This window comes from Lepidochelys kempii, chromosome 1 (assembly GCF_965140265.1).
Source record: "Lepidochelys kempii isolate rLepKem1 chromosome 1, rLepKem1.hap2, whole genome shotgun sequence".
In the NCBI taxonomy this organism is placed as follows: Eukaryota; Metazoa; Chordata; order Testudines; family Cheloniidae; genus Lepidochelys; species Lepidochelys kempii.
Genome location: NC_133256.1, coordinates 257,313,713 through 257,331,086, shown reverse-complemented (window position 1 = coordinate 257,331,086; position 17,374 = coordinate 257,313,713). Strand labels below are relative to the sequence as shown.

The 17,374-nt window shown below is 46.2% G+C and overlaps 2 protein-coding genes across 3 annotated transcripts in view; one reads left to right on the top strand and one right to left on the bottom strand.

The window, feature by feature from the left end:
* DDX17 (DEAD-box helicase 17) overlaps positions 1-6,595 on the top strand; it is a 30,958-nt gene extending 24,363 nt beyond the window's left edge. For both annotated transcript variants that reach the window (XM_073326354.1, XM_073326344.1), the window contains 2 exons: positions 2,339-2,578; positions 3,327-6,595. In XM_073326354.1, the coding sequence (XP_073182455.1) occupies positions 2,339-2,578; positions 3,327-3,829 (743 nt within the window). In that variant the 3' untranslated portion in view covers positions 3,830-6,595. The remainder of the gene's footprint in view (positions 1-2,338; positions 2,579-3,326) is intronic.
* KDELR3 (KDEL endoplasmic reticulum protein retention receptor 3) lies at positions 5,242-16,574 on the bottom strand. The gene is made up of 5 exons (XM_073326364.1): positions 16,033-16,574; positions 14,005-14,105; positions 12,697-12,855; positions 11,699-11,951; positions 5,242-7,700 (listed from the first exon to the last, which is right to left on the bottom strand). Exons 1-5 carry the CDS (start codon positions 16,121-16,123, stop codon positions 7,660-7,662), a joined length of 645 nt encoding a protein of 214 aa, XP_073182465.1. The 5' UTR covers positions 16,124-16,574; the 3' UTR covers positions 5,242-7,659.
* Positions 16,575-17,374: the final 800 nt, after the last annotated feature.

Below are 17,374 nucleotides of genomic sequence, written 5' to 3'. Positions count from 1 at the left end.
ACGAGCATGTCTGCTAGTTTATATCACTCCTGATTAACAGTCAGAGACTCAATCTGTGCCATAGGGTATTTTGGTTGTCTGACAGAGGGTATGTGTCCCAGGCAGCTGGCCAGATCACTTTTACAATTTGTTCTTGATCTTGCTACGGTATCTTCTAAAAGCGCAGGAAGATTGTGACTGTGCACAAATACATTGGAGCATGCTAGACTGGAGAAACCAAATCTTGTACTTGCTCTGATCTTTCTTCAGCCTGATATGTGCACATACAGGACCACCTTTTTAATCTGGAGAACATCCCCTGCCTTTTCTGGCCTTCCCCTCAAAAAAAATCAAGTCAGTAGTGTCTGTGCTATTAGCTACAATTCTGGGTGCTTTCTGCCAGGAAAGCACTTCCCTGTACCCGCTTGATAATTCAACTCGCTTTGCTGCTCATGGATGTGCGGAATGGGATTGGCTAAGGATCATGTAGCCTGCTGCTTGTCAGACTCTAGTTAAACTCTGGCTGTGAAGATGTGATTGTGGCTATCATATTTTCCCCTCCCTTACCGTACACTTTTCCCATTAAAATAGTCTCTTATTGCACCAAGGACCCTAGTTGGAGACTCGCGCAGCCCCCTGTGAAATCTGCCTTCTCACTCCCTTTTTGGTGTGATTCAGGACTTTGGAGTCAGCAAAGACTAAGGAGACCCCTTTGCTGTAATAAGAAACAGACATAAAGTCCCCTCTTGCCACTACAGACCCCTTGTTTTTATTTTCTCCCTGTCCCCTCTTTGAAATTGATGAAGTCTGGGCTATAGATGCAGTCTGACCCTTTGGATATAATTTTTGTATCTTCATTTTTTTGACATTCGCCCCTATTAACCCCGGGTGGGGCCAAAAAGCGTTGGAGGACCTGAAATTTTTACCTGAACCCAGGTTCTCCGGCACTTCACAACCAAATGGGGCTACAGAGAAGCATCTAAGCCAGTTCACAGAGCGAGCGTATGTGGGGACTTCTCGCTGCCATGGACCCTTGATGCATGCTCCCCGCGCTCCAGTGGTCCCGTGTCAGAGGGCGGAGTTTTCGAAAGGAGGCCGCCAAAAATAAAAGGCAAAGAGACGGGATCGGCTGCAGCGGTTTCCCACAGGAGGAGGGAGTGTGCATCGGTCTGGTAACAAACAGAGAATGTTTCTCTCTTTTAAAAAAAAAAAAAAAAATTACAAAAATCTGTGTTTTATCTTGGATATTTTCTGTATATTCTTCTTAAAATACAGATTTTTTTTTCATGAACTGTAAGGACATTTTTTATTGTAATACCATTCTGTTTTAACATTGCTTATCATAGCAAATATTTCTTCTACTGTAGGTGTTTTAACTAAAACGTTACACTAACATTTACTTAGTTTCTGCCCCATAAATTTACAAAATCTGATTTCCCAACACAGAACAGAATATTTTGATATCTCCTTGGGTTTAATGGCATTTCTGCAAAAGATACAGCTGTTTTGTCTTTTTGAGCACAGTTACCCAGTTCAGTCTAACATTTGAAGTTTTGACTTGGACAATCTTAAATTCTATGACTAAAATTCAAAAGTTTGCTAACACTGGGCTTAGTAGCATGGTGAAATGTTAGTGCAACGCATTCTCATAATAACTAAGAAGGCAGGTAAAATGTCTTAGTTGTGGTTTGATAAATTTTTTTAAAATAAGTTGGCAGGATTTGACTTATGTGGTGTAACTGGGATGCCTTAAATTCTAAGATGGGGGAAGTCATTCAGTATATTTTATAGTCCTTAAAACTCATAGTGAAGTAAAAGCCTTTCATTTTTAATTTTCATGTGCTTGGTTGGAAGGTAAGTGATCTTATTGCAGTTAGTCTTTAATAGGCTTCTCCCAACAGAGTAAAAGCCTCCTTGTCGCAGATCTCTCCCTCTTCCACCCTAGCTTGCTGTGTCCACAACAAAGGTGGCATTTTTATTTGTTCCAGTTCATGTTCCTCTGAAGGAGAGGGGACTAAAGTCAGTAAAAAATTCAGATGGTATTGTGTAAAGAACCTCTCACGTGGCACAAAGATGTACAAGGGAAGGGTGAATTTGAATGGAGAGAACTGCTTTAAGACTTGCCATCAGTTTTCAGGTCATTGGCCTTTGATCCATGCATGGCTCAAATTTAAACCTTCTACTCTTTTGGGATGAGTCTCTTGTTTTTATTCCATTCCGTTACTAACTTGTTTTTTTCTCTTATTACTGTCACCTGCATTCGTGCTCCCCACCTTTCGTTGGCACGTCCTTCTCTCTTCCTCTCCCCTTTCCTCCACCTACCCCCTCACTGTGCTTCGCTACCTGGGCACCTCGCAAGATGTGGAAGACGTTAAGTTCGTGATAAACTACGACTATCCAAACAGCTCTGAGGATTATGTGCACCGAATCGGCCGCACTGCCCGTAGCACCAACAAGGGCACTGCCTACACATTCTTCACACCGGGGAACCTGAAACAGGCCAGGGAGCTGATCAAAGTGTTGGAGGAAGCCAACCAGGCCATCAATCCGAAACTGATGCAGCTCGTGGACCACAGAGGAGGTGGTGGTGGTGGTGGAGGTAAAGGCAAATGGGAAGGGGTTAGAAAGATGGAATAGGTGCTCCATCTTGAAGGAGGATAGGTGTAAAGAGGCAGAGCAAAACACCTTCATAATTAAACCATCTCAACATCAGACTGCTGCTGTCTGGCTTATATGTAGATTTACAGTAATATTTGATATAAAATCTATTAATTTGGGGCATACATACCCAACTTAGGGTCCTTCTAGCTAACTGAAGGAGGCCGTTCAGTGTTTTAATCATAGCCATAGGATTTCTTTCCTCAGCAACAGTGTCCTGCAGAGAATGGCCTCTGTGAATTGGTAAAATAGTTTTATTTCCTGTAGCCATGTCCTGCTTCCCACCTAATTGAACCACTGTTAGTAGTCTGATACATTCTCCCTTCTTACAGGGTGGAGTACTGCCTCCCAGCCCACAAGGAAACAAATGAAATTTGACCAAGTCAGTTTTAAGTCAGTGCTATATTTCTTCCAGTGTGTTTCTGTTCTGCTCTCTCTCATATCTTGGGGTAGATCAGGATTTGGATTTAGTATCCACAGTTGGGAAAAAAGAAGGCAAAGTTGTGCAGGAATATTTGCAACCCAGTCAATTGAAAATGTTGTTACTTACGGCTTCTGGCCCTGTTGTCATGGGACTGTTGACTTTAGTGGTGAGGGAGTAATTAAAACCATTGCGAGAATTCAGTGCTTTATAGACCTTTCTTATTTGAGTTACCAACAGTACTGAACCCCACTGTATTCACTACCAGGAGGTCGTTCTCGTTACCGTACTGCTGCCAGTTCAGCCAACAATCCTAACCTGATGTACCAGGATGAGTGTGAACGGAGGCTCCGGGGAGTAAAAGATGGCCGGAGAGACCGTGACCGTGGCGACAGTTTTGCCAATGGAGCCAACAAAACCTATGGCAGTGCTTATGGAAGTCCGAATTCCACCTTTGGGGCGCAGCAGAGCCAATATGGCTACGCCCAAGGGAGCTATGGAGCAGCTGCCTATGGCACAAGTGGTTATGGCACCGCCGAATACAATGCTACTGGCTATGCTGCCACTAGCACTGCCACCGCTGGGAGAACCGCTCAAACCGCCGCCCAGCCACAGTATGCAGGGATAGCTCGCTCAGGCCAGCAGCCGCAGCCTCTCATGTCACAACAGTTTCCTCAGCCTCCGGCCACTAACATGATAGGCTACATGGGACAGACTGCCACATACCAGTATCCACCCCCCCCTCCACCCCCTCCTCCTTCACGCAAATGAGACCACTTGGCTGCTGGTGACCAGTCTAGACTTCTTGCATTTAAAGGAAACTTTTCTTTCTTCTCTTTCTTTCTTCCCCCACTTTGTCGTCTTTCTCAAGCAGGTTAGATTTAGCATTCACCATCCCAATTCCTCCTTCCCACCAAAAATGGCCCCCCAGTCCACAATTACTTATCTTGTGGGTTTTTAACTATATATATATCTATACATACACACACAGAGAAACACACACAATTGACTGGAAATTTTGGGGGGGGGGGGTTGGTTTTTTTTTTTGGTTTTTTTTTGTTGGTTTTTTTTTGTTTGGGTTTTTTTTTGTCTTGCATGTTGAGGAAATTGGAACGACTTTTTATTTTCTCTTAAAAGAAAATAGATATAAAGCAGATAAGTCCCAGCCCAATCTTTTTGGTGTCTGAGGTTTGTGTGTGAAAACTTACTGCAGAGCCGGGGAGGCCTCTGTACTATAACATGCTAACTTAATTTCGGGAGGTATTGAGAGGTGGGGAATTCTGGGGATTCAAGGCACGCTTCCTTTAACATAATAAATCCAAGGGAGCAGTGTTCATTTGTTTTCTAGATTTGAGATTTTTTTTTAAATAACTGAATATTGATGCTTGTACTCTGGCATAAGTAAACTTCTAAGGAAAACTCTTGCTTGTTTGGCTCAGTTTGGAGGCATTCTGAATGTTGCCCCACAGATAGTGTAAAACTGTTCTGGTTGGCATTTTTGTAGCTCCTGATTGCAGCAGCTTCCTTCTGAAGTAAGTTCTATGATCTGTGGTAAGGAGAAGGGGAATAAAGCCCCAGTGTCAGAGACCAGAAACCTCTTTTCATTTGGTGTCTCAAACCCCAGATCTAATCACTGTAAGAACTTCTGTTAAAATATAACATCTATTTGAAATATTTACCATTGAAGTACTTTCCCAATGATTGTTAAATTGCAGGAATGGATGGAATCTGCAGATGGATGGAAGCTGGTTACTGACTTCTTAAATCAGCTTCTGCCCTCAAATTTCCATTGCTGGGATCACCAAGATAACTATTCAGTAGAAGGCACAGAAACACTGACCAGAATTAAGATGATGTTCAGTACTGTTTGTGTATATTCTTAGTGAGCAAAGCACCTGGTCATGGGGAGTGTTCAGAATGCCGCTGTGCTGAGTGAAATGTAGCAAAGTTTTCCCACTTAAAACTTACTGGGATTTGTGGGGTGGGGGGAGGCGCAACTGGAAACCCCTCTTCATGAGGTGAGGAGAGAGCTGGTTAGTGTCCTGATTCTGAAGCTGCTTTTCCTTCATACGCTGGACTGCCTAGTGCTTTCCCTGGCATTTCCCCTGCCCCGGCAGTCCCTTTTGAGCTCAGCCCTTGCAGGTAGGTAGCATTCTAGGAAATGTTAGAAAAAAGTGGAAATTTAGTAAACATTTTAATTCAATCTTGTTTATTCTACAGGCTAAGGTAGGTGTGGGGGTGTTCCCCTTTAAATAGTAAAGTGTGTCTACTTTGTGATTGCCATGAGGAGACGGTTCTGGGGCAGTAGATCATAGTGAGAGTTGGCTGCTCTTGTATTCGGTTAACTTGGCAGGAAATCAGAGCCATATACCGATGTTGCAAGGCATAATCCTTGCGTTACAAGAGTTTGTTGCGATTTTATTTTCTATTGCGGGAGTCTGTAGTAGTCACAAACAAGGCATCTCAACCCTTCTGAAAGGCAGCCCAAACCTTCTGTAGGAGAGCAGAACATTTGATGGCTGCGGGAGAGAGGGCTTGCTTAAAAAAAGCTTTTTTTTTTTAAGACATCTTCCCCTTAGGACATAGTATGAGGGGTGGGATGAATATATGGTTTGTGTACAGCATACAGGTAGGTTATCAGCACAATGTCAGGGGGACAGCTAACTCCCTTAACACCCCCATCTTTCTTACGTTGAGGCTATTTTAAAAAATTAACTAGTACTTTGGCAAGAAATGTGCTTGTGTGTTTAAATGATGGCCACAAATGAACTCTTACTGTCCCAGCACTGACTGATCTGTTGTCTTTTATCTCCCCCACAAGCAAGCGTGGAGCTATTCTTCATTTGTGAGTTTCTGTGGGCGTGGAAGGGCATGGGGTGGGACACACTGCCTAGCTGGCTTTAAAAAGGGTCTCTGGAAAGCCAAAACTGCCTTGTGGTGTGCTGTAGCTTTCACTTTTTCCTTCAGGGACTTGGGTAGATGTAAAACAGCTATCCTGAGGTCTTGCAATTCTTTATTGTAACTTTGTCAGCTGCAGTCCAGTCTCTCTCATGCCCAACTTGAATGTTAACTTGATTGTTGAATGCACAGTAGCATGTGCCTGCCCCCTGTCTCACCTGGTGCTTGCTGTTCTGTTCCATATACCAGCTAAAGAGCCCTTGTTGATACAGTGTTAACATCTATTAATGTTTGCATTGTTCTCAATCTGTAAGTGTTTGTGGGAGTGTCAGATGAGTCTGGCATCTCCTCCCTTCCCACTTCCTGAAACAACAGTACTGTGTGGATTTCTCTCAACAACTGAAGGGTTAGTGGCTTTTGTGGGGGATCAGTGCTCTGTTTCACACCTTTGCTGGTCTCTGGACACATTCCTGTTGTATTAACGAAGACTTGAATTGAGAGATTCATAAATTTGTGATGTTCAGACAGGATGCTAAGAGCTATGTTACTATTCTTAGTTTGTAAATTGTCCTTTTGATACCATCTTGTTTTCTTTTGTAGGTATAAATAAAAACACTGTCAATAAAATATGAGCACTTATTTTTGTTTCTAGACCATAAATGGTTTTACCCCCATTCGCCACTTACCTCTCTTTTATATAACAAAAAATAATCCAGGGAATAGTCATGTCTGTCAGCAACCAAATATATTTTAATAAAAATGCTCGCTATCTGTAGAACATCAGGGATTGTGATCGAAAGGGGTTGATTAGAGCAGAATGTTTGAATATTTACAATATTGAAAGATCTTCAGATGTAATCCTTGCCGTTTTAATGGAAGGATGTTCCCTTAAAAATATTACAGGGCCTGGATAGACTGGGATATGGGCACTTGCACCTCTTGATTGCCAGTTCATAGTGGCTTAAGTGTCAATAATCACATGGCTGCAAGAACACTGCAAACAAATCGCAGTAATTGCAAGTGGTCTGTCTGCCCCTGGTTTCCCAGTATGAAATCGACTGGTGGTTTTTTGGTGTTTTGGGTACCTGTTCGCTAAGAACTGAGCAACTGTTTTACAGCTGGCAGTCTTGGAAAGACTGAAAAATAGCTGTGGAAAACAAACTTTCACTCCTTGAGGTGATCCCTTAAAGGGTCAGGTTTGAGGCAGATTTTGGAAGTGGCTGGGGGGAGGAAAAGAGAGGAGAGAGAATAAAGCTTGCACTTATGGATCTACTATGAGGATAAAGAAAAGGAGTACTTGTGGCACCTTAGAGACTAACCAATTTATTTGAGCATAAGCTTTCGTGAGCTACAGCTCACTTCATCGGATGCACTACATCCTCTAAGGTGCCACAAGTACTCCTTTTCTTTTTGCGAATACAGACTAACTAACAGCTGTTACTCTGAAAACTGAGGATAGAGGACTTCAGTCACTAGCCAGAACCATTCACCAGTACAAAATTCACTTAAGCAAAAACACTAGCAGACATTTTAAGGAAAAGCCCTAAGCAGATCAAGAGCTTATCAGCCATCCAAGCCTCACTATATTACTGGCGCTGAGTTGAGATTCTTAGCTGAGCCATTTTTGTCGATGGGGCAGAAGAAGAAAGCTGTGACCTTGGAACTGCATCTGCAGGAACTTCTTGTGTTGTGTGGTGCTGTTTTCAGACTGGCATTGGGAGACTTAGCTTCTTTCCCTTCAGGACTGTGCAAGGAGAGGAAGAAAGCATAATGAATGAAATGTGAGGAAATTCACCGTTTCCCAGTAAAGTCCCTGTGCCTACTCTCTAAAGCATAACATTGTCATCTGCAAGGTTAACAGCTCACAACTAATTAGAATGGGTGTCACCAAGAGATTATTGGTGGCAGAGGTGTGTCAAGGAGAGAGTTACTTTTAAGCCTCACAGGACTATTGCAGGTAGAGCATCCTTAACATCACCTTGTTAGTTATTCACTAGGACAGCTGTAGAGCATGCTTGTCTTCAAGAGCCAAATGCCTTGTCCTGAGTCTAGTGCCAAATGCTAACACCACCAGAGGATATAACCTTTATTGCCAAGTTCTTGGATGTCACCCTTCCTCAGGGTCTTGAAGAATTGTGCAGGCTTAGTGGGATTAATGTGTGCAAAACTGAGGAGCTTTGGGAAGAGGAGGGAGTCATTCATATTCAGTTCTTGGTTGAAAACAGCTGCTGCAACATGGGCAGGGGGCCCTAGAAATGGAGGAATGCTCTTGATGAAAATGAGTCATTCTAAATTAACCTTATCTCCTTTCATAGCCATCTGGGTCGTGTGGGTTCACTTTCTTTGCTTACAAAATCCTTAATTTCTCTCAATTAGTGTAAAACCACGTAATATGTGGTCAGAGGTCACACTTTGGACCACTGAGTGGTGCTCCTGGGACTGTAGCCTGAACTCTACCAAAAAGTGTGTCTGCTAAGAACACAAGGACCAAGTATTTCACAACTTGTGTCTAAATGTGCTGCATCAGTTCGGGTTTGCCATCTCTTGAGTTGGACAGTGAAACTGGATTATTGTGGCTGGCTGTCCTCCACTCGAGGTACAAGTGTGGTGATAGCATATATTAAAGGGAGAGCTGGTGCTGGACACTTGGTTAAGGTTGCCTGACACTTTCCTTTGTAAAAACCCTGTTTTCAGAAGTTTCCAAAACTAATTCAAGCTGGAGGTTTCCATGCCTTAGGCTGACTTTTGGGAATGTTTCAGTGAAAACACTTCAGATATTTCTGAAGAGATTTGGAGAAAGTGCATTGTTTTGCCCATGCTTAATTTAAAACAAATTCTTGCAGCTATTTAATTGAGAATCTCTGCTGTCTCCATGTTCTGGTGCAGGGACTTGAAAATTGGCAAAAGCATTGGTTGCCTTTGTGTAAGGGATGTGCTTTTTGCTGTTTCCATGAAAATCCACCCACATTTGACTGAGTTTGAGAGTCTGTCTGAAAATCTGTTTCCATATGCTCTGTAGAGACTTGGTAAGAGTTTTACAGTTAAACTCTCTGAAGATTCAGTCTACTGGGCATTCCCCAGGAGCTGAGCAGGACCTTCCCTGCAATTAAAAGTTGTGGGGAGGTGTTTCTGCACTGAGATATGGGAGACTCTCTCTTAGGGCAAGTCTACACTTAAAACACTGTCACGGTGCAGCTGTGTTGCTGTAGTGCTTCAGTGAAGATATACGCCAAGGTAGTTAATCCACCTCCGTGAGAGGCAGTAGCTATGTCGACAGGAAAAGCCCTCCTGTCGACATAGTGCTGTGTACGCCGTGGGTTAGGTTCATATAACTGCGTTGCTCAAAGGGGTGGATTTTTCACAGCTCTGAGTGATAGTTATATCCATGACAGTTTATAGTGTAGACCTGGCCTTATGCTTTTGTATTTCCTCTGCTGATACCTGAACAGTGTGGAGAAGAAGAAACAGCCTGATTGAAACAGAGGATGGAGGAATCAAGGCAGGGGGGCAGAGACTGCAGTAGGGAACAGAAAGGCTGTAATGGAATGGGCAGAAGGAGGGGATGGTGAAAAAGGGGCCTGAAACCACTGAATATACTCTTCCAAATCCTGGAATGGAACCCACCATTGGAGAGTCTCAACGTTCCTCTGCTGTTTAACAAATATCTGTGAAACTCACTGGCACTGTGTCTCATCCCCCTCTAGTGGCTTGACCTCATAAAACAACAACAGGCAGAATTTGCTGTGGATTCAAAGGTCTCTCCCTTGCTGATGACACAGGTCAGCATGGTTCCATATAAATTCTTCTCCTCTTTTTCCCCCTCCCCCCCCAAAAAACTTAGGAAACTACACCTTGAGGTTGCAAAGTCAAGCACTCAAAAGTTAAGAAATACCTGATTTAGTTCTCTATACAACTTTAATTTGCCCACCTTGTGCACATGATCACATACAGGTATTCTTTTTCCACAGGGCCCCTGCCTCAGTACACAGGATGGACCTACTCTGGGAAGGAACCAGGGTTGTGAAGGAGGCTGTGGGCTTGCAGGACCCCTGCCTCATTTGTTGCAGTACTTGGAAGGTACAGGATTAATCAGGCAAGAAATGAGCAAGAGAAAGGATGGTCTTCTGGTTTAGGCAGTTAAGTGACACCTGGATGGTTGGATTCTATCCCTGCCTCTGCCAGAGTTCCTATATGATGTCAGGCAGGCCACTTAAACTGCATTTCAGGTGGCCACTGCTTGTGTTTCTTATCAGCCCAGCTAGAGACTTTTGGTTCTGCTTTGCAAAAGTATTCATCATTCACAACCCTACTGAAGCCAGTGCTAACTCTGCTCTGAACATAACGTGCTATAAAAATGCAGAGTCCTTTGAAAAGTCAGGCCAGAAGCACCTCCGTGTAGGAACCCAACATTAGTGGACATGTAACAATTTTGGCCTTAATCTTTCTGTGCCTCATTTTCCCCATGTTTGAAATGGAGATACTTGCCCCCCTCATAGGGGAGTTGAAGATAATGTTTGTGAAGCACTTAAATATTGCAGCAATGAACATCATAGAAAAGTCCATGAGGACATTAATTGCATATGCAGAGCAGGCTTTGGACAAAGTACAGCAGTGGTCACCAACCAGTTGATCGTGATCGACTGGTCGATTCTGGAGCCTCTGACAGTCGATCACTAGAAGTCCAGTGCGGGTAAGGTAGGCTCCCTGCCTGCACTGGCCCCATGCTGCTCCCAGAAATCACCACCCTCACAGCTCCCATTGGCCAGGAATGGGGAACTGCAGCCAGTGGGCGCTGCAGGGGCAGTGCTTGTGGGCAGGAGCAGCACACAGAGCCATGGGCCCCCTCCCCAGTGGCCACAGGGGTATGCTGGCTGCTTCTGGGAGCAGTGTGGGGCCAGGGCAGGCAGGGAGCTGGCCTTAGCCCTACTGCACCGTTGACTGGGAGCTGCTGGAGGTAAGTGCTGTCCCGCACCTCAATTCCCTGCCCCATCCCTGAGCCCCCTCCCAGAGCCCACACTCCACACCCCTTCCTGCACCCCAACACTCTGCCCCAGGCTGGAGCGCCCTCCTGTACCCAAACTCCTTCCCAAAGCTTGCACCCCTTACCCCCTCCTATACCGCAACCTCCTGCTCCGGGCTCAGCCTGGAGCCCCCTCCCACATTCCGAACCCCTTGGCCCCATCCCAGAGCCTGCACCCTAACCCCTCTCCCCAGCCCAGTGAAAGTGACTGAGGGTGGTGGACAGCGAGTGATAGAGGGAGGGGGGAATGGAGTGGGCGGGTCAGGGGTTATTTGGGAAAGCAGTAGGGCCACAGGGAAGGGGAAGGGTAGATCCTGGGTTGCACTTAAATTCAAAAAGTTTTGTGCATGAAAACAACCACTGATGTACTGTAAGTAGGGCCTGGAGCCACATACTATGTGAGGAGGAGCAAACAAAATAGTGAATAGTTGCTCTTTCAATGAGCACTATCCCTCCTTTTGCACTCACTCAGAGAGAGGTCCTACATTGGGCGTGGGGGGAGGGGAAGAGCATGTGCTCAGGTAATTAAAGACTGTTGCAATGAATTTGCACAAGGGGGTTGAATTAGGTTGCACAAGCAAACTTCATTCTGGCATTTCTGATTTTTTTTGGGGTGCTTGACTTTGCAACCATAATATTTTAAATATTGTTTTGTATGTATTGTATTGTTTTGTATGTTTGTTTTCTTCCTGCTTTCACCGTCAGTCCCACTCCCTACCTACCTTTAGTGACGTAGAGATAGAAGAAATCACAGTAGAAGATGGTCTGCACCACCCCAGAAACCACAGCAATCTGGTCATAGAAATTCTCTGCATGGTAGCGCCAGATCCAGTTGGCAAGGTAGAGTGCACGATAGAGACCCAGGAAGAAGAGGTAGTGGGTCGTGATGGTCTCTGCCTCCCCTGTCTTACTGATCATGAAGAGCTGAGGAAGGATGGCCACTGATTCCAGGTAGATGGAGAAAGTCCAGAGGATCTGTGGGAAGAAGGAAACAATTCACAGGAGACTCTTATGGGCCAATTAATTTCAATAGCCCTCAAAGGCTTCAATCTGGAATCAGAGCCTCATCAGCACAATCAGATGCATGGTACAAACTGTGGCTTCCCCAAAGAGCTTTCAACCTATTTTAAGACCAGAAGCAACAAGTAAGCAAAGCAAATAATAGGGGGAAAGGGAGGATGAGGGGAACAGTGCTACTCTGTTTGCGTAGGCCGACAATGCCCAATTTGATGGTTCTGAATCATTTAGATCTTGAGGTGGGAGAAGGAGAGCGTTTAAATACATAACTCAGCTGTTCCTACTGGCCCTTTACCTAATCAAATGTGCCCTGTTGAATGCAGGTGCCACTCTCAATTCATTTCTTTGTGAAGGGGGAGGCTCAATCCTGCAAACCACTATACTCGTTGGTTTTGTTGGTTTCCTTGTTAGTAGTAATAGCTGAAAGACCGAAAATTGGATTGAGTCATGGAGAATGAACCTATAGGTGTAGCACCTCTAGGTCAGGACTGAGCCATGAGTGAGATGAGGCTGCAGAAACTTGAACAGCTGTTTGTCTTGTCTGTCAAAGAGTCTGTCTCCAAAGACTGCCAGTCTGGCCCCTTTCTTCACAAAATTTACTTCCATGCTCCATTGATCATACTAAATCCCAACTAGTTTTCACTAAGTGGTTATCACCTTCTTTTTTCCCCCTCCTGTCTCTTCCATTTTTATACTTCCTTACCTCTAAGGGGGTAAAGCTGTGGTTCTCCAGAAATGACAAGCCTGTGACAGGGACCAAGAGGAATTCCAGACGGAAGGAGTCATGCTCTCTGTCAAATGTTTTCTGGAACTTCACATAGATCATATACACTGTGATGTAGGCACACACCAAGAAAATGACCTGCAGAGGAGGAAAGTTCTTTTGAAAGACATTTGTCTTACATCCCATTGTCTTCTCCAGTTAAAAGGGACTGACTTGCTTGTTTGCCTAATTCAAGTCCTTCTTTTAAGTTGCTGGTGGTAGGGAAGTTACTGCTCTGGACTGCCCTCTGGAAGACCCAGGATTGATTCCCATCTCTGCTGCTCTCCCTCCTGGGGATGCTGCAATGGCTAGGCCACGTGACCCTAGGAGTTATTGCTCCTGTACCGCCAGGTCTTTTCTCTTGCTACTTTAGGCTTGACAGGAGGTGTTGGCCTGGTGCTCCAAGGTATTAATACTCCTACTGTGCAGGACGCCCAGGTTTGAATCCCGATCTCCTGATTCTGGATTTGGTAGGCACTAGTGGGGCAGTGGAATCCGCTTGTTGGAGCTGCTGTGGTGAGTGGGCTGTTGTCGTTTGTCTCTGGTCATTGGAGGAATAGTCTATCTAAAGGACAGTTTTATCCCTCCCCTGCCAAAGGGACGTTTACTGTAATTTTGGGGGTCTTGTAGGAAGCTCCCTCCAAAATTTAAAATCCCGATTTGGTGAATGTCTATCACAAAGGTGGGCAAACTGCAGGCCACATCCGGCCCGTGGGACTGTCCTGCCTGGCCCCTGAGCTCCCAGCCAGGGAGGCTAGCCCTCGGCCCCTCCCCCGCTCTTCCCTCTCCCCTGCGCGGGCAACACAGCAGCATGGCTGGCTGTGGCCGGGCAGCGTGGCTGCCAGTCCTGACGCTATGAGTGGCATGGTAAAGGGGTGGGGAGCAGGGGAGTTGGATACAGGTCAGGGACTCCCAGGGGGCAGTCAGAGGACAGGGAACAGGGACGGATGGATAGGGGGTGGGGCCCCAGAGGGGAGGTTAGGGGCAGGGGGTCCTGGGAGGGGCCGTTAGGGGACAGGGAGCAGGGGGGGTTGGATAGGGGCTGGGGTTGCAGGAGCGGGGGGGCCTGGCTGTTTGGGGAGGCACAGCCTTTCCTATCTGGCCCTCCATACAGTTTTGCAACCCCAATGTGGCCTTCAGGCCAAAACGTTTGTCCACCTCTGGTCTATCACCTCCCCCAAGTAACTACAATGAGGAACCTATGGAGTTTCTTGCAGTGGGGCTCCTGCAGTGTCTCCCTGCCGTTACCTTCATCACGGTGTTATAGACTGAGATGAAGGTGGTGAACAGGTCAAGATAGCGGGTCGTGAAGACAAGGGTGAAAAGGATCTGGCTCTTCCCGGAGATACCTACACATCAGGGGAAGCAATGGGAGATAAGACAGGTAAGAGAGGAAAGGTTTGAAGACACGGCTGTTGAAAACTCCCCATGCACATGCCCCCTTATCTTGTATCAAGGTATCTTCTGTGCTAAGTAACAGTTCAGGACAAAAAAATCCTTCAGCCTTGTTATCTGGTTCTGTTGGTGTGTTTGTAGGACAATAGCTGTTATACAAAGTGGGTGGTCAGCCACTCCTTCCAGTGAGAGGGATCCCCACCTGCTGCCCCTGTGATACCTGGGAAAGCAGCTACACATGCAGTCAAATTAGTTCACTGAACTAAAATGCAAAATTGATTTGGACACTAAATAGCTATTGCTATTAATATCCTACCAGATCCATGTCTTCCCTCTCTGCCTAACTAGCATGCTGGAGCTCATGGTTGGCTGGGCCATTCATGGCTCAGTGACTGGCCACTTTGCCCTGACCTATATCTTTCCTGAACTAGGGGAGTGCTCAGAGCATCATTAACCACCTTGTGCTAGATCAGAGCAGTGCAGGGGCAGAGATACATGGAATAAATAGGGAGAAGAGATGGTGGGAGGATTTTGTTGCAATAGAGCCAATGTGTTTAAAACCATTTATCTTGGGATGTGTTAAGTGAGCTTGGCATGGGCAAAACGAGCCAGATTGACAGAACAGGTCTTGCGTGGGCAGTGGCAGTGCAGGATTCCCCTGACACCACCTCACAGGCTTGCCTTGCAGGGCACAGCTCTGGGGTGAGAGGATGGTCCTTTTTCATGCCTCATTCAATCCTGGTTCTTCTGAGCATGCCCTTCTCTCCCCCTCCATCTTGTTCGCACTGGTAATATTTTGTGCAATGTCTGCTTTGGTAGCAAACTGGCTGAGAGATTGGGTCCCAGCCCGCAGATGGTAATAGCTTTCAGTCACCAGGGAACTTGGGGCAAAGTTGAGGTACACTGATGAAGAGGCTGGGGTAGGGAGGGAAACTGGCATTATTTCCACCTATGATGTCCCTGCTGTGAAGGATAATGAAAAAAAGACTCCAGGTGACGGGGCTCTCAGTTCAGCCTCTTTCCCTATTACCTCCCATAGCCTAGCACTTGGAGAAGGGGAAAGGACTCTACAGCTGAGTTCTGTTCCCAGCTCGGTCACTGACTCACTTGGTGACCTTGGCCAAATGACTTCATCCCTTTCTGCCTGGGTTTCCTCATTTGTAAAATGAGGATAACCCTCCTTCTTCCCCACAGGGGGTTGAGGCTAAAGGAAAGTTTGTAAAGTGTTTTGAGATGCTGAGAAGGTGCAAAGTATTATTACAGCTCCTCTGCATCATCTGGCCAGCAGATGCGGCCTAAGGGGAGGGACAGCCATTTATCTCCTGTAATGTTACACACCTTTAGCAGGGATGCCTCATAGCCTCTCTTTGTTTCTTTCGCCTGGAAAAGTTTTTACAGCTGCACACTTGCTAATCCCTCCCTGCCATTCTCCACCCCCAGGAACAGCTCCCATGTTATCGCCACCCCAAGATAAGCACCTGTGCTAAAAGCTGATGCTTTTTGCCACGTCCCAACACCCTCCTCCCAATCACATCCCTGTCCCGCCCTCTGATGGAAATAACGTTGAGCCAGGATGGCTTTGTTGGCCCCTTTGTGTATGTGTGGAAGGGTCCCAGCAGGGCGGCCCACCAAAAAAGTGGGGGACCCACAAGTGGGGAAGGAGGAGGATGGGGAAGAGGTAGTGAGATGGCAGAGTGGGTGCGATGGAGAGAGTGAGATTTAATTCTCCCTAGAAACCCAGTTAGGGAGGGCACAGAGTGTCACTAACTTGCAAGCCATTGATTTTCCCCACTCACTGCCCCTGCCTCATCTCGTCACGGTCTCTCTCTCTCACTCTCACACTCACTCACACACACACAAATTGTCAGGGAGAAAACTCACCAGCACAGGACTTGGATCTCCAGATCTTGACCAGCAATATGATCATAGCCAGCAAATGGGAGACATCTCCCAGGATCCGGAATATATTCATTGCTCCAAGAACTTCCCCGTGGCAAATGAATCAGTGCAGTTTTGAAGAGGAGGGAAGGCTTGGGGAGTTCTCTTGGTTTCTCCCAAGAGATTCTCTCTGTTACCTGGTAAAACTCTGCAGTGAATCTTTTCCCTTTCCTGTCCCGGATCAGTTAAACTCTCTCTCCCAATTAAACTTTCTTTCTCTGTGAGTATGGAGTCCCCTGTTCCTGTCTCCTAGCAGATGAGTAAACTCTCTTTCCTAGTATAAAAACTTTCTCCCGTGATATTCTTACCTCCAGAATAAACTGGTCCCCTCACTCCTCCTCCTGGTATATTTAATCTCTGTTCTATCAGACACAATTTCTACCTACTCTATGATCTGCCTACGGCCCTCTTCCTCCCCTGTGTGCCAGTGCAAAGTAGGGGATTGTCCCCCAGAATGTCCCTCCCAGTCTGAGCTTGCTTAGCTGTCCCAGTGCAGGCTGGGTGACGTGGCTGCTGCCTGCATGGGAAGGGCGGAGGAGGAGGGAGAAACTCAGCCGAGTTTCTTTCTTTCTTTTTCCCCACTTGGTCTTCTCAAGTTACAGCCCGAAGTGCCCTTAAAGGGGAAAAGGCACATGGAAATGATCAGCCCTTGTCAGAGGCATGGAGCCTTTAGCGATGGAAGAGATCCAGTAGGTCACATCATGTTCCTGCCCTGGTCTGAGCAGGGCAGGTTGTTTCCTGCAGTATAGTCCCTGAGGCTTTGTTCAGTCCTGTTTTAAAGGCCTGCAGAGGTGGGTCTTGCCTGATTCCCCCCTCTAACAGACGTTGCAGGTGGGAAATATTTCTTGATATTCATGCATAATCCCCCTTTGCTCAATTTTGTCTCTTTAGTCACTTGTGGGTAGAGTGTTTAGAAGATGACAAGTGCCTGGTTGTTTGTTTATTGCATCTCATTGAAACCTCCTGCTCTATTTCCTCTCCTGCCCTGGTGCTGCCTCTCCTCATAGAATCACAGGGTTAGAAGGGACTGTAAGGGTCATCTAGTCTAACCTACTGCCAAGATGCAGGATTTGTTGAGTCTGAACCATTCAAGACTGACCGCAATCCAGCCTCCTTTTGAAAACATCCAGTGAAGGAGCTTCCACAACCTCCCTGGGCAGTCTGTTCCATTGTCCTACTAAGATTACACTTAGGAAGTGTTTCCTGGGTGTGACAGGGTGTGCATACCCCACACTGGCCAAGAAAAGGTTAACCCATGCTATGGGCGGCGGAAGTCCCACCCCGT

Coding starts and splice junctions, on each gene's coding strand:
- KDELR3 (XM_073326364.1), bottom strand. CDS start 16,123: ATGAATATATTCCGGATCCTGGGAGATGTCTCCCATTTGCTGGCTATG. Junction 12,856..14,004: donor TCTATAACACCGTGATGAAG/GTAACGGCAGGG, acceptor CCTCCTCTGCAG/GTCATTTTCTTGGTGTGTGC. Junction 11,952..12,696: donor ACAGCTTTACCCCCTTAGAG/GTAAGGAAGTAT, acceptor TTCTTCCCACAG/ATCCTCTGGACTTTCTCCAT.